The sequence below is a fragment of the Cydia pomonella genome, chromosome 21 (assembly GCF_033807575.1).
Source record: "Cydia pomonella isolate Wapato2018A chromosome 21, ilCydPomo1, whole genome shotgun sequence".
Taxonomy (NCBI): Eukaryota; Metazoa; Arthropoda; class Insecta; order Lepidoptera; family Tortricidae; genus Cydia; species Cydia pomonella.
The window spans coordinates 9,352,691-9,367,165 of record NC_084723.1 but is presented as its reverse complement, the minus strand read 5'-3'; the positions used below and the strand labels follow the sequence as shown (position 1 = coordinate 9,367,165).

The 14,475-nt window shown below is 36.7% G+C and overlaps 1 protein-coding gene across 1 annotated transcript; it reads right to left on the bottom strand.

Moving 5' to 3' along the window:
- Positions 1-1,624: 1,624 nt before the first annotated feature.
- Positions 1,625-8,690, bottom strand: LOC133529780 (putative fatty acyl-CoA reductase CG5065). Its single transcript, XM_061867588.1, has 8 exons — positions 8,194-8,690; positions 7,852-8,052; positions 6,480-6,788; positions 5,866-6,061; positions 5,250-5,445; positions 4,512-4,751; positions 3,916-4,173; positions 1,625-2,926 (listed from the first exon to the last, which is right to left on the bottom strand). The coding sequence occupies exons 2-8, from the start codon at positions 8,047-8,049 to the stop codon at positions 2,773-2,775; spliced, it is 1,551 nt and encodes a 516-aa protein (XP_061723572.1). The 5' UTR covers positions 8,050-8,052; positions 8,194-8,690; the 3' UTR covers positions 1,625-2,772.
- Between the last annotated feature and the right edge of the window lie 5,785 nt (positions 8,691-14,475).

Genomic DNA, 14,475 nt, shown 5'->3' with positions numbered 1-14,475 from the left:
CAAAAGTTGTTATGCGACCAGTGGAAGTCCCTTGCCGAATACATTTGAATACTGAAAATACACTTAAGACAGAGTTACAGGTTTAATAAAAAATAAGTTTTTTGACAAAAAATAAAAACCATTTTTGGTGCAAGTTGTTATTGCACTTCTGCACTTTTCTTTCCACAGGCAACAAATACCCATCGATACAACCATAAACACAACTATAGTTCGAGTTGTTTTATCACAGAGTTCCCATGGCCACCTCCTGCCTCCATCATCAGAACAGCTCCATTTCATCTCAATATAATATTGCATTGTCATCCGATTTACATATGCATGTAAAATTTCAGCTCAATCGGAAATCGGGAAGTGGGTCAAATTTATCTTCCAAGATTTGACCCACACTAACATCAGGGCAAGTTCAATAAAATCTCGTAATAAATAAAACTATACTTATTTATTATTCAAATTGGTATTTCAGTAAAAAAGTGGGGGAAGGATGTACAATGTAGATATAGTGGACTTACAGATAGATGTGGATTACAACGATTGATTCCCCCCATATCTCTCATCTCCGCCTCAGTGGAAAGGTAGCCTAAAATCATACCTTTTTCTAAACATGATTATCACAAGAGTCAGACCATATTTAAAACGTCAAACTTCTATGAAATTATGACATTTACACTTGCACGGGCTGGGCTATCAAAATCGCAAAAAACTTAGCTTGGTATGACTTGTGGAAAGGCCACTGAGGCGGAGATCAGAGGAGTTGCGCGGGGGTATTAGTATTAACCAAAAGCATTTTATCGGTAATCCACATCTCTTCTCCGTTCATCTCCTCATCAGTAGATACACTTTGTGTAAAAATCTATATACTGTCGAAGACACATTGATGGAGTAGGATTCAAGTAGGATTGTAGTGTAAAATCCAAGACAATTCCGTGCTTCGAATCTGACAACTAAACGAGATGGCGCTGTACAGCTGCATACATTTTGCGGTAATTCCGATTGTCAACAGTTGACGTTTGACAATTCAGTGACCACAAAATATATGGCACAGTACAGCGCCATCTGTTTTGGATGTCAAACTAAGGGACACATTTTTTTCTTATATTCGGCCACTCTATTACAATAAATTCTCTTTGATGCAATGCACAGTGTGTCCTTAACATAATATAATTGTTCCAAGTTAATGCACATAACATACCTACCTATCTATGCAATCAAAAACTTACAAAACGAACTTGCACAAGCACTTTTAAAAATGTTTCTACCAATGGTGCGAGATGCATTTTCATAACATACCTACCTATTTATACAATCAAAAATTTACAAAATGCACTTGCACATCCACTTTTAAAGGTGTTTCTACCAATGGTGGGGGATGCATTTTCCTTGCACCTTAACCAGGGCCGCATAAAACAAAACGGTCTAAGTTAACGGAAGCACTGTAGGAAACCTAGAATGTGTCCTATGGTAGTGTAAACTTATCTTATGTGCTAAACACATAATATAATTATGAAGAAACTTCTACCGATGGCCGATATAAATATACCATTCGAGATGCTTATATTCTTGTATTCTAGTGAGGGAATGTTAAAGAAACAGATTTATTCTTCACATTCATTATGAATCAAAACAAAAAAAAATATGTAAGATAATAATTGCAAATCAGCAACATGCTTCGTTCCAATGCAAACATACCAAATAATTATATCCGGAACAGGCTAAATTTATTTTTATTAAATATTTCATGATATTTGACAGCAGATTCAGGTGGGCAGTAGATAATTAGGTATAAGTACTTGATAGAGAACACAAAAGGAAATCCATTGTGAGAGTGTATTTCAAGAATTAGCTGAACGATTTTAGGGCTTTTTCTACTGCAGCCCTTTTATTTAACGATTAAATGAGACAGCTGGTGAGATCGAAATTAACTTCTTTAGAAGCGCAAGGGAGGGGGGCTTATCTTTTGGATCCTAATAATATATTCATACAATATTATGATTTTTTATATTCTGACTTCTAGACAAAGATCTACAAACCAATATTTACTTTGATTTTATTTATAATTTTAGGTGTTTGCTGCTGTCTTAGAAAAAATATTGTGTTACATAATTCGGCCTAAAATTCTCGAACCTCTCTTTAACTTCTTTTTGTCTTTATCTTCGTTCCTTGAATTTTAAGAACCATTTTTATGTACCTGTTGCACAAAATGCTATTATGTTGTGGCATCAGTTCGTTTCTGTTGAGATTGCAGTTATACGCGTAATGCTACCAAACATTTCCAATCCGTTTTTTGTAACTTATAATATACCTAGTCGACTTTCGTGTGTAAAATGTTAAAAAAGTACCTGAGTAAAGATAAAATCAATTTTTTGTTACAACTTTCATTTTTGCTACAAGTTTTTATCGCTGACTACTTTTCTTTTAATGGAAAACTAATACTCATCTTGACAATTTTAACAACCCCAAACACAATTAGGTTGCGTGGTTTTATCACAGAGTTCATATGGCCTACTCACGTGTCCATGATCAGGTAAGCTCGATGAATAAAACAAATAAATATACAGGACATATATAGGACAGTTTTACACAGATCCATCTAGTCCCAGTAGTAGCAGTCTAGGCGATGGTACCATAATATTGCAATGTCAACTTACATAATTATGTACCTATGTGAAGTTTCCGCTCAATCGAATAATAAAATGGGAAGTGGGTCTAATTTAGCTTTCAAGATTTGACCCCAACATAAATAAATAAATACATGAATGCACCACAAATTAGTGTTTAAGTACTTATAGCTTCGCCCAGGAACGGCAGATATTTGAGCACCGGCCCGCCGAGGGCCAGCAACTCGCGCAGAGGCTCGCAGCTCCTGACCAGCAGCGACAACACGAAACACCAGAACACGAGCTTTACTACCATATCCAATACGTACAGACTGGAAATTAGAGATATTTAATTATTAGATAAATAGATAAAACGTTTATTTGGTTGCTACACACAATTTAAAACAAAAAACTAAAATGTACAATGGAAATATCACAGACATAAGATGTATATAAACACGATAAATGGAATTAGCTGCATTTCAGCAAAAACGGGTTTCGATTCAGAAACTTCCTCTTTCGAGCAAAGCACTGATATTCCGCCGGAACCCAGATCACGTTACAGTTAAACTGGTGGTGAGGTGGTTAAGTGATTATTATTAATTATACTATTTTTGATTTGATATGTCTATGTTTGTTTCCCTTTTGAATTTAAGGGGATGCAGAGACTTAGAAAGATTACATACTGTTAAAACTACTGAGATGTTATGAAAAATAAAATCAAACAAAAATGTGATTTTTTCTGTATATACAATCGTCTAAAGAGAGGCATTAAGAGTCAGTGTAATGAGTATAGCAACTCCGCACTTAGTAGTGACAAAGTGTTGCGGGCCAATAAATATATGCCATACTTATATTTATACTACTTAATTTAATTTTTACGTTTAACGTTCACTTCCACACTATTGTTTATACTTATTTACTTTAAGTATGTTTGATCATCCCATAAGATATTTTTACCCAGACTTATAATCACCTAAGTGATTCAATATAATAGCACGATACAGTATAAAAACTTGGGTAAAATATTCTTCCGTACTTTTTAGTATTTGTTGTTATAGCGGCAACAGAAATACATCATCTCTGAAAATTTCAACTGTCTAGCTAAAACGGTTCATAAGATACAGCCTGTGACAGACGGACAGACAGACAAACAGACGGACGGATAGTGGAGTCTTATTAATAGGGTCCCGTTTTACCCTTTGAGTACGGAACCCTAAATATAATACAGCAATTAATCTATTCCGGATAACTTTTAATCAAGTTTCTTATCATGAAAAGTTTTGGCCAATTATTAAAAGAAACAGATACTCGTACTTACAAATAATAATACATTTTGTAGATGTGCATTTTCGAGAGGTCGTCCTTAAAGCAGACAACTCGTCCTGTCTCCACAGCTTTGCATAAGTACGACTCTATATCAAAGTCTTCTTTATACGTTTGGTACATTTGGTCTTCTTCCTCTGACAATATTGTATGGATAGCATCGTAATTAGGACAGGGAAAATGCCATTCCCGCGTAGTAAAGTATTGCAATAGCTTCAACCCATTTGAGATTATTTCCTGTATCCTTACCATGCTGTAAATAAATCACAAATTTTAGAGTAAAGCGTAAATATCGCTGTCTACAGAATGACAACCCTTGCGCAAAATGTTCAAGTTGATTAAACACCAACCAACCAACCAACCAGCCAAGACCAACCATGACCAAGTTTGAAGAACTAGCGCAGCTGAAGACGTTGATCTTTAGCCAATTTTTATTCGGGACCACGAAGACAATATCGTCTCCAGAAAGTCGGAGGTCATTTTAAGCTGATTTAAAGACAATTTAGTCCCATTTTTTTTAATAAATTATGTGTAAAAATCATAAAAAATTGTGTTTAACTAATACGAGTATACCTAGCGAAAGCTACTTACATTCGTTTCTGCCTAGCTATTAAGAGGACAAAATCAATGAGATATGCCGGCACTAGGTGAAAAAGAATGCGTTTGGTTTCGTGTAATGCATAGTTTGTAGTAATGTCTCCGTTGGGGTACCACAAAGGCCAAGCCATAGGATATTTCCATCCTATCTCTTTAGCGTAGTTTAACACTTCACCCCAAGTCGTTGGTTTTAGGTGTCCCACATTCAAGTTATATACAGGTATGTTTTCAGATCTGAAACAATGTACAGCAGAAATATAATTATTATTATTGTACTGTATTCCTTGGATGATTAGACGAAAATTTATTATATTTATTGTATTTAGATGACGTAACCGCTAAGGCCTTCATTGGGAGAACTTCGGCGTTATGTATTTCATCTACTAAAATCTGTCAGTTCCAGCAAATAGCTACAAGTATGGGGTCGGTGGAAAATCTTTGATTACTTGCGGCCCTTTAACACCATCACGTCTGGAGTATGTAATCCTAAGACTCTTTGAATGGCTATGAAGGCTAACCAGAGCTGAAAGTCCTGCCTCTTGGGATTCACGGCGAACACACGCCGGTGAAGGAGAGCCTGACTCAGTTTCTGAGGCAGATAGGTATAGATCCCCAACATTTTGCCACAGTCAACGTTATTATCTCAGGGGAGTGCAGCACCCATAAGTGGATGGACGTATTTTGGCTAACATAATGATAATAATGACAATCATAACTTGAATTTTTACTAACTTTTTCTTAGTCGCCTCAATCATTGCGAGTGCTATTATGGCATTGATGGCCGCGTCCACAGGAATGACTTGTGCATATATACTGGCGTCACAGAGCATGGTCCGGATGACACCTTTGCTGGCCCCCAGCAACAGACCCACGGGCCCGTTGAGGCTGTCTACCCAGCCGGGTATAGGGTCGAGGTATGCGGGGCAAACTGGAAGAAACACCAGCGTATAAACAATTACAAATTTCAGTTTTCTGTGTCGGTTATTTACAAAAACCTCTGTGGCAGTCAACTAGGCACCTAATAGAATATTAAAAGTCTGTAATAGAAGAACAGATAGACGCCGAGAAGGTATGTACCGTTCTCAGTTTATGGCCATATTCGCACAATTTTGGCATAATACATAAACATTTTACAAACCGAAAGTATTCCAAAGGACTGATTTCAAAGGAATTTATATTTTATTAAAAAATAAAATGGGCCTATGCCGTTGTTTGGTGATTGAATTAAAAGCTATTGCGGAGTTCCAGACGCTAGCTTGGGACATTTTCAACTTCTCAGTCACAATGTGTGATGAATCAATCTTCTGCGTAGTAAGTCTTAAAATAGATTCAGTGCGATATCACATACCAATCGAAGGCCTAGCAATAACGCAAGGTATGTCCGGATAGGCCTCGTGGACCAAGCTTTCCGCTAGCCGCTTCGTGAACGTGTATGTGTTGGGGTGCTTGCCCAGCAGGGATGGCGTGAGGAGAGATATTTGTTTGTCGTCCAGCCATTCGCAGAGGCGGATGACGTCATAGGGGTCTGCTGGTGGATCGTGGAACTGAAACAGAAGACAATGCTATTTCGATTCATGCCCTGATTGCTAAGAAACCAATAAGTACCCTTATTGAATGATAAACTTAAACTGAACGGATAGCCACCATATACATCGAGGATGTGCCAGACAGAGCCCTAGTCGCTTTTGTTATGGAAAGGTCATAGTATAGGACTGGCCCATGGTAAAGCCCATGGTCCCGGGTTCGAATCCCGGTAAGAGCGTTTATTTGTGTGATGAACACAAATATTTGTTCCTGAGTCATGGGTGTTATCTTTGTATATAAGTATGTATATATCTATATACGTAAGTATATCGTCGCCTAGTACTTATAGTACAAGCTTTGCTTAGTCCCCAAATATTTATATATTACGAGTATTTATTTAAATAACGGTTATCTATAATGATCATAAAGGAAACTTACCTTTTCTTCTAAAACGTCATAGTCAGGATAACAGAACGCTGTCGACACATGAACAAAGATCACCAGGTTCCTGAACCTCCTGGCGACGCTAAGAGCGCGTTGGGTCCCCACGGTATTTATCTCCATACTGTCTTTCAGTGTGGCTTCCATTTTCAAAGTGGCTGCCATATGGAACACTACAGACACTTCCTCCGAAAGGGTCTTCATATCTTCACTAGATATACCTAAGTCAGCTATGAGAACGTCGCCTTGTATTACAATAATTTTCTGGATAGCTCCTTTCTGATCGCGTTTGAGTCTGTCAAACATCTGTAACATTTTGAATAGTTGATAAACTGCTTGTGATACAGTGCAACAGTTCAAAATTTAAATAAATATTCTGTAAGTAGGCCTCAAGGGCCTTTCACAAGTCAATACAACATTCACAGTGACATCATATTAGTGACGTGAAAAATTAATATTTATCATTTCTCATGCTTTGAAAGTGGGACGTTGTTGTTCTAAAAAATATGCATTTGCAAATTTTGGATTTAAATGGCTATGTTGTAGAATTTGATATGATAATTAATTAACTCCCCAATATGTATTACCTACCCAAATTGATAATTGAAAGTACTCCTAAGAAATAATAAATAAGTTTACTTATTTTGTATATAATATTATCAGGTTTCATTTAAATGAAAAAATATGTAACCATATTATAGCGCATTTAGCTGTTATTTACATTAGAAGCAAAAAATATGAAAAAAAAATCACAATTTTCTTCATATTCGGCCGTCATTTTAATTTATTTTATGGGATTTTTTTCTTCGATTACAGGCATCAATACGAATTGATTGATATATCAATCACTAAAATCGGTGCAGCCGTTTTGTTTCTATTTTTTTTAAATTTTATAGCTGCCATTTTGGAAACGCTCCGCCATCTTAAATTCCAGTGGATGAAATTTGTGTTTCCTCGGACAAAATCATTCAGATTGGTCCCTAGTATCACTGGGCAAAGCGGCTTGCTTTCTGCATAAAATGCAGTTTCTTTTTGCTAAGCCCTATAACTAATATTCGAAATGAAAACATGAACAGAGAGGTATAGTCTCTATGGTTAATAAATAATTATACATTAAATTTTGGATTTGTAAAAGGTCCTCAATGCCAGAGTAAGAGTACTAATAAGATTTGGAGGTGTAAAGGCCCTCCACCCACTCGTACATTACCTCAGAACTATTATATGGTCCAGCCGCTGTTACGCTGCCCCTCTCTTCGGCCGCAACAGTAAGTACAGATTCCCAATATCCGGGATGGCGTATAAAAGCTTCTCGACCAGCACCTTGCCCATTAACCTACAACCCCCGGTCACTAGAATGTTCTAGCATTACCTGAGAACTAAGCATATGTTCCAGCCTCTGCTGCACAGTCTTTCCCCTCTTCGGCCGCAGCAGTAAGTACACTCTCCCGATGTCCGGAATGGTGTATAGCAGTTTCTCGACCAGCACCTTGCCCATGAACCCACAGCCCCCGGTCACCAGAATGTTTTTGCCTTTGTAGAAATCTCTTATTGAAAATTTGCACTCCATTTTCTGAAAGCAAAATAAATCTGCTTTAGTTATAGTTCCTCATAAAGAGATCCCTTATCTGTTAAATTGTGTGATACATAATCGCACAAATTTAAATATTAAAAAATAGTATTTTTTTACTTTAAAAATGATTAATTGAATCACCTCTATCTCTATGTGAAAGCGATTTAAATAATAAAATACTTATATTATACAGATAATGTTAGAACAAGCAATCTTATCTCCGACTGACAAAAACCTAACTAAACTTTAGGCTATGGCTATGCGTCTGGATAAAATACAATACTCAAACAAATAAATACTACTTTTATAAACATGCATGTGCGAATCTCACGCATACCGCGTCGCGCATTGTCGCCAAGGCAGGCTGTGATTGGTGGAAACATTGGTAACAGCAACCAAGAGGGCAGTATACTATGTGATCGTGCAGCATACAAAAAGAAAACAACGTTTTTCCACTTCTAAATATTTTCCTATCTCTATGATTTTTAGTATGATTTTAACACAATGAAAAATTAGGTTTTTCGTTTTTTTTTTTTCAAAAATAACAAAACAAAAATATTAAAAAAAACAGCGAAATCTAAAAACCTAGAATATGTTATGCTGAAGCGATCGACATCAAAATCATAGTAATTTGTTTAGATTTATGGAATTTCATAGAAAAAAGTACCGTTATTTCGCTAGGCTTAACATTATTTATAACAAACAACAACAAGAATGGGAATAATAATTGTGTTAAAAGACGCATTCATCACTAACTAATGGCGTCGGTTTTGGCTGTATTGATTAAAATTATTAGTTACAATCATTTGTGGAATCATTCATCGTGGCTAACTAAGACCTTACAGAAACGAACTGTTACTTGCCAGAAAAGTGGGCTAGGATCTGACTAGGATAGGTTAGAACTGCGACACGTATAGAAGTGTGTTAGGTTAGGTTTGACCTACATTTTTTGAAATTCGGTAATGACATTGGCACACTTGGTCTAATGAACACATCATGGATTCATACATCCATGTTCATAAATATTTACAATAGCACCTGCATGTCGCAGTAACAAGTGTCATTGCCATTGGGTCAATAGAGGTTATTTGGTAAAACGGCATTTAAAATGTATTTTACTTATGTGGTAAGTAATAATTTCATTAATTTCATAATTAATAAAAAAAACTATTGTGACTTGTAAAAACAGCAAAGTTTAGTCCATCTGTATTGTCTGTGCGTAGGTATGGGACGGGTACTTTTCTAATACTATAGGTCCCGGTAATATATCATGGCTCGCAGGGAGTCTGGGATCCGCTTGCAAACCTATTTCCGAGATTCGGCATGGAAACTAGTTTTTACGAAAGCGACTGTCATTTGACTTTTCAACGCAGAGGAGAAACAGCGTTTTTGGGACTAATCCGGTTTTCTTACGGTTTACTTGTATTAAACGGCCAAGCCACATATTTTGACTAAGGTGTAGAGTTTGTGAAGTTAAGGCTTGTAGAGTTAGAAGCCTGGCTCTTCAAGAGATCTGAACCCTTATTATACCCACACAAAATGAGACTTAATGCAAACGCGTACGTTACGTTACGCTATCGAATATATTTACACTAGGGGTACTGATAACTTTAATCCAATGCGAGCCTTATAGTTTCGTCTTGGCAACATTTTACATGAATTTTTTTGGTGGAACATAAATACTTAAGCTGTAAATACTGTGATTACTGTGAATGTCTGACAGGCATTTGGTATTTTTTTAAATACCTATTCAAATTGGTTGCATATTTACACTCGTAAATTTATCCTTGACCTTGCTGTCTGATAAAAATACCTCTATTTATTCAAATTGTTAGGTAAGTATGAAGGTATCAATAATTAAGTTGTTAAATAATGACAGACTTGGGTTAGCCACATTGACTTATTTTTATTACAATACTAATTACAAAACTGGCATAGCTTCGGTAAGGTGACAGTCGACAGATGTCATCTGCATACAATTAATAACCTTAGAACTCAAAATTGTTGAGATGACACCTGTCACCGTATTTAAGGTACCTATGTGAAAAATACTACCTTTAAATAATGTAAGTATTGGATAAATGTATCTAATTCAATTTCAATTTCAATTCGATTTCAATTCGAGTTCAATTCGATTTCAATTCGATTTCAATTCGATTTCAATCCGATTTCAATCCGATTTCAATTCGATTTCAATTCAATTTCAATCCAATTTCAATTTAATTTCAATCCAATTTCGATTCCATTTAAATTCAATTAAATTTCGATTAAATTTCGATTCCATTTCGATTCAATTTCAATTCCCGTGTAAGCATGGTGGAACTGCCTCTGGAGAGAAAATGGTTTTCCTTTTGCTGGAATATTTGTCTTGGCATAGGTTGACCGGGTCAATAGTATGTACCACGGGGCAATAGTACTATTGTTATTATCTTCACAAGTACAACGATATATGTATGTACTCCGGACCCGCTCAGTAATCAGCCACTCGCTGCGACGTTGAAGGTGCTAGGAGACAATTTTTGTTTTCGGGTGATCAAAGTAAGTATTTACAAGGAACGTGTAAAGTACTGTACTATTTCTTATAGCCTATGTTGTGTCCCACTGCTGGGCAAAGGCCTCCCTTTTCTTCCGCCGCTCATCACGATTTAATGGTGCATGCTCCCGCCAGTCACTGCAAAATGCGCCTTATTTTTTATTTTTTTGGTTTGCCTCTGCCCCTGTTAACCTACTGCGGTGTCTATTCGGTAGCCAATTTGGCTCACCGATTCAATTGTTTTATTTATTAGGAAATTGGCAGAAAATTGCACCAGTAGGAAGAAAACTTCCGCATATACTAAGGCAGCATAATACAGCGAAGTTAGGATGCAGAAGCTTTAGTTTCAACTTGAAACTAAAGCTCTATTATGTTATGTTTCCCTGGTAAACTCGGAAGAGAAATCAGCTCCAGAGCCCCATGTTTGTCTCCGCTACGAATGAACGAGGAGCAATTTGCGATAAATACGAGTATGACGTCTGTATAGCAGGACAGACTTCGCCCAACTGATTTGAATTTGAAGTTATTATAGCTTACATTCAGTGGATTAGGGGCCTGAGGAAGCGGGACAGTATGTGCTCGGCTCGGACACCTCAGTTCGAAGCCAATTCGAACTTTGGTTTTGACTTTGATGTCATTTTGTTACGATTTGCGCGTGTATTTTACGCGCTTTTTGATATAAAATATAAATTCGAATTGGCGTCCTTGGGTGAGGGATAAAGGAATGCAGGGGTTCATTCCGCTTCCTTTAGGTATATTCGTAACTTACGTAACATAGTTAACACAGTTAGCTGAGAATTCGTAAACTTTATTGAAAATACATAAAATCGATCGATGGCCAGTTAATTATATACTTATTGAAACCTATTCACCTAATGTTGTAAAATCGATGGAATGGACGCATAACACGTTGCAAATATTGCAATGTTGTGTTTGAATTGCACCAACACTAACTCCTGAAATTATGCTCTCCTGGTAAATGCGGAAGGCTTTGCTCGGAAGTCCCAAGAGACGTTCTACGGACACAATAAACATTTTTATAACACTTGCTCGTAACTCATGTGGTTCGGAAATTCTAAATTTTGATCTAGGGCTGTAATTTATGGCCGAAATTAGGCAGAAGTTTTTTCTTTTCCATTTTTTTCCTCACAAGTGTGATGATAAACATTGTATCTGCCGCGGGCGGTACAGGAATTCTAAACTCGTATTAATTAAGCCCTCGCCTTCGGCTTTGGGCTTCAATTCGAACTCTTTCTTAAATCTTGAACTGTCTTCGAGATATTTGGCATGAAAGTTGATCTATTTTAGGTTTACTGGCCATAATTTTTGTGTTAATTAATTTAAAATTAAAGGCGAGACGTCAAAGGCGAAGGGGATATGTAGATTTCGTACATGTAAAATCCTTCACAGCAATCGAGTAACTAAAAAAGTGTTTTTTTAGACAATGCTTAAAAAAAAAAATAATACGTGTTAATTTCTTTCAAAATCCAGCAGGCCAGAATGGAGATAAAAGGTTGAAGAACCGATAGCTGTTGGTGTTATAATTCTATCTATAGTGTAAATTTAGGAGTAACTACTGAAAACTAGTCAAAAGTCGATGAAAGCTGAGGGGGGCTCCCTTTCCTTAAAACCTAAATCTGATGATAAGGTGGAGAAGTATCTTAATTCTGACGGTTAGAAACATTTTATTTCCATTTTGTAAGATAATTCCCATTCTTTTTGTCGTATATTTTTTTATTTACTTAGCAATTTTTTGTGCGTAACAAACTGCGTTGTATGCCGACTTGTAGACCAAAATCGAATGACGCGTTCATAAGATATCGTAGTTAAAAAAAACAAAGGGTTGCACTCCGGAAGTGCCGACAGAAGTGAAAACTTGAATATTAACGTTGTGCATTTTTGATATTTTGGAGAAATTGAGTAGCAGTTTTATAAAAAGAGATAATTCTCTGTTATACCTACGTAAATAAATTTTAGCGAATTTTAGTGTTAAGTAATATTGTATAACATATACAGAGTAATTCATGAGACGTGAGCAGGACTACAGCCTACACAATCAGTAAATGTAAATGAATCGTTCACCATCATATAAAGTAAAACAATAACGCTTCTTTTCTGTTATTTAACTTTTTGGTAAGAAATTATTTGAGAATCTACAATCATGGACACCCAACAACACAAAGATACAATACAACACAATTAACAAAGATTAAACCTCTTTAACCGTTGTGAAAGCACTTTGATTATGAAGAAAATAAAATGTCACACTTGAATGAGATACGATTTTTAAAAAGTAACCAGGCTTCGATTACATTCAATTTGCACGTCACCATGATGTCACGTGTCCGTCTTACGAATTTTCAATCTGACGGTCACGTGACACCTGACGCCCTGACACGAGTTTAACATTTTTTCCCCATCACAAAAAATGCACAGCGCCGCTAAAGAAGTTTTCACTTCAAAATATAAAAAAATATTGTTCTGGAATAATTATCAAAGTTTTGAGCTTGAAGACCTTATAGATAATGAAAAGCTAAGAGCTCAAAAGTTCACGAATGGGTATATTTTCGAGCGCTTCCAGATTGGTAATAGCGGGAAGTTTCAGAAATGGCTGGCAGGGTCAACCATTTTCTAATCTTTTTTGATCGTATCGTTGTATTCCACATCAACTAGATCCATTGGGTCGTCAATATTAGATTCATCACTTCATCAGCCTCTTTATCAGGTACAACAAATGATTACATATTTTATTTGTTTCATAAAATGCGTATTATTATAATTATATTAATGGAAGTCTAAGCACGGACGGTGTGAGAGTGCCAGAGATAGCGAAAAAGTGAAAGAGAGGCGCGGAGTGTGGGAATGCATGCCTTCCTTCGGCTGCACGCATACGGTGTGAAAAGAGCGTTTGAGGGAAAACCGACAGCACGCCGCCCGGCCGGTCGACTTAGGTATCGATGGGCGGATGTGGTGGCCACGGATCTGCGCGAGCACCAGGTTGAAGACTGGCGAGAAACTGCACAGGACCGGGATCAGTGGCGAGCAGTCGTGTTGGAGGCTAAGACACACTTTGGGTCGCTGCGCCGGAGGAGTAACAGAGTATAAGTAATTAATCCACTATAATAAGTACTTTAATCAAGTTTAATCTGACACGTTCGAGTATTTGTGACAATCCTTTTTTTACTATTCTGACCGACTGTCCTGTACGCGCGATCCTGTTTCAAGAACTCATACATGGTACTCAACAGGATGCAAGGTTAATCTTTATTCACGCTCGAGTAAATCCCAAAATCCCCTTTTGAGCTCCCCTACCAATAGGAACTGTTTGAAGATGAATTGATTGTAACTCCAACACAACGCGACGTACTTATCTACTAGTTTTGTGATTAATTTTAAAAATGATGAGTTTTTTTATTCAGCCTTTTTAACTAGATGCAGTTCTCACGAATTTATTCATGAGCAATATTTTTTATTCGAGACATTGCACAGACAGTCGCGGAGTGACTTACAGTTCTGGAGGAAATTCCACTTCCGCGTTTATTAGGGCAGCATAACATCTAGAAATCAGTTTTCAGTCTATCCATTCACGATACACATACTTTATTGACCATGCGAGACAAGTCATATTTATGAACCGATTTTCGTGAAATTTTGTAAGCAGGTTCGATAATTATACGGAATATTTATGTATAAACTCTCATAAAATGACAAAACCTGGGGGTATGGAGATCAACCGCTCACAGAGCCACTAAACTGTGACCAGTATAATAAAACCGAAAGGTTCGGTATCGAATTTAAACTTTGGGTAACCGGTATCGAAATATTCTGGTGTGAAACTTTTGAATACTAGTGAAATATGTCTTTTAATATATTTGTCTCACCCAAGATGC

What these genes read in the sequence shown, in the direction of transcription:
- LOC133529780 (XM_061867588.1), bottom strand. Translation starts at nt 8,049, where the DNA reads ATGGAGTGCAAATTTTCAATAAGAGATTTCTACAAAGGCAAAAACATT. An exon ending in ATGACGTTTTAGAAGAAAAG is followed by an intron (nt 6,062 to 6,479) that starts GTAAGTTTCCTT and finishes CTTCTGTTTCAG; the next exon opens with TTCCACGATCCACCAGCAGA. An exon ending in TACAAAATGTATTATTATTT is followed by an intron (nt 2,927 to 3,915) that starts GTAAGTACGAGT and finishes TCTAATTTCCAG; the next exon opens with TCTGTACGTATTGGATATGG.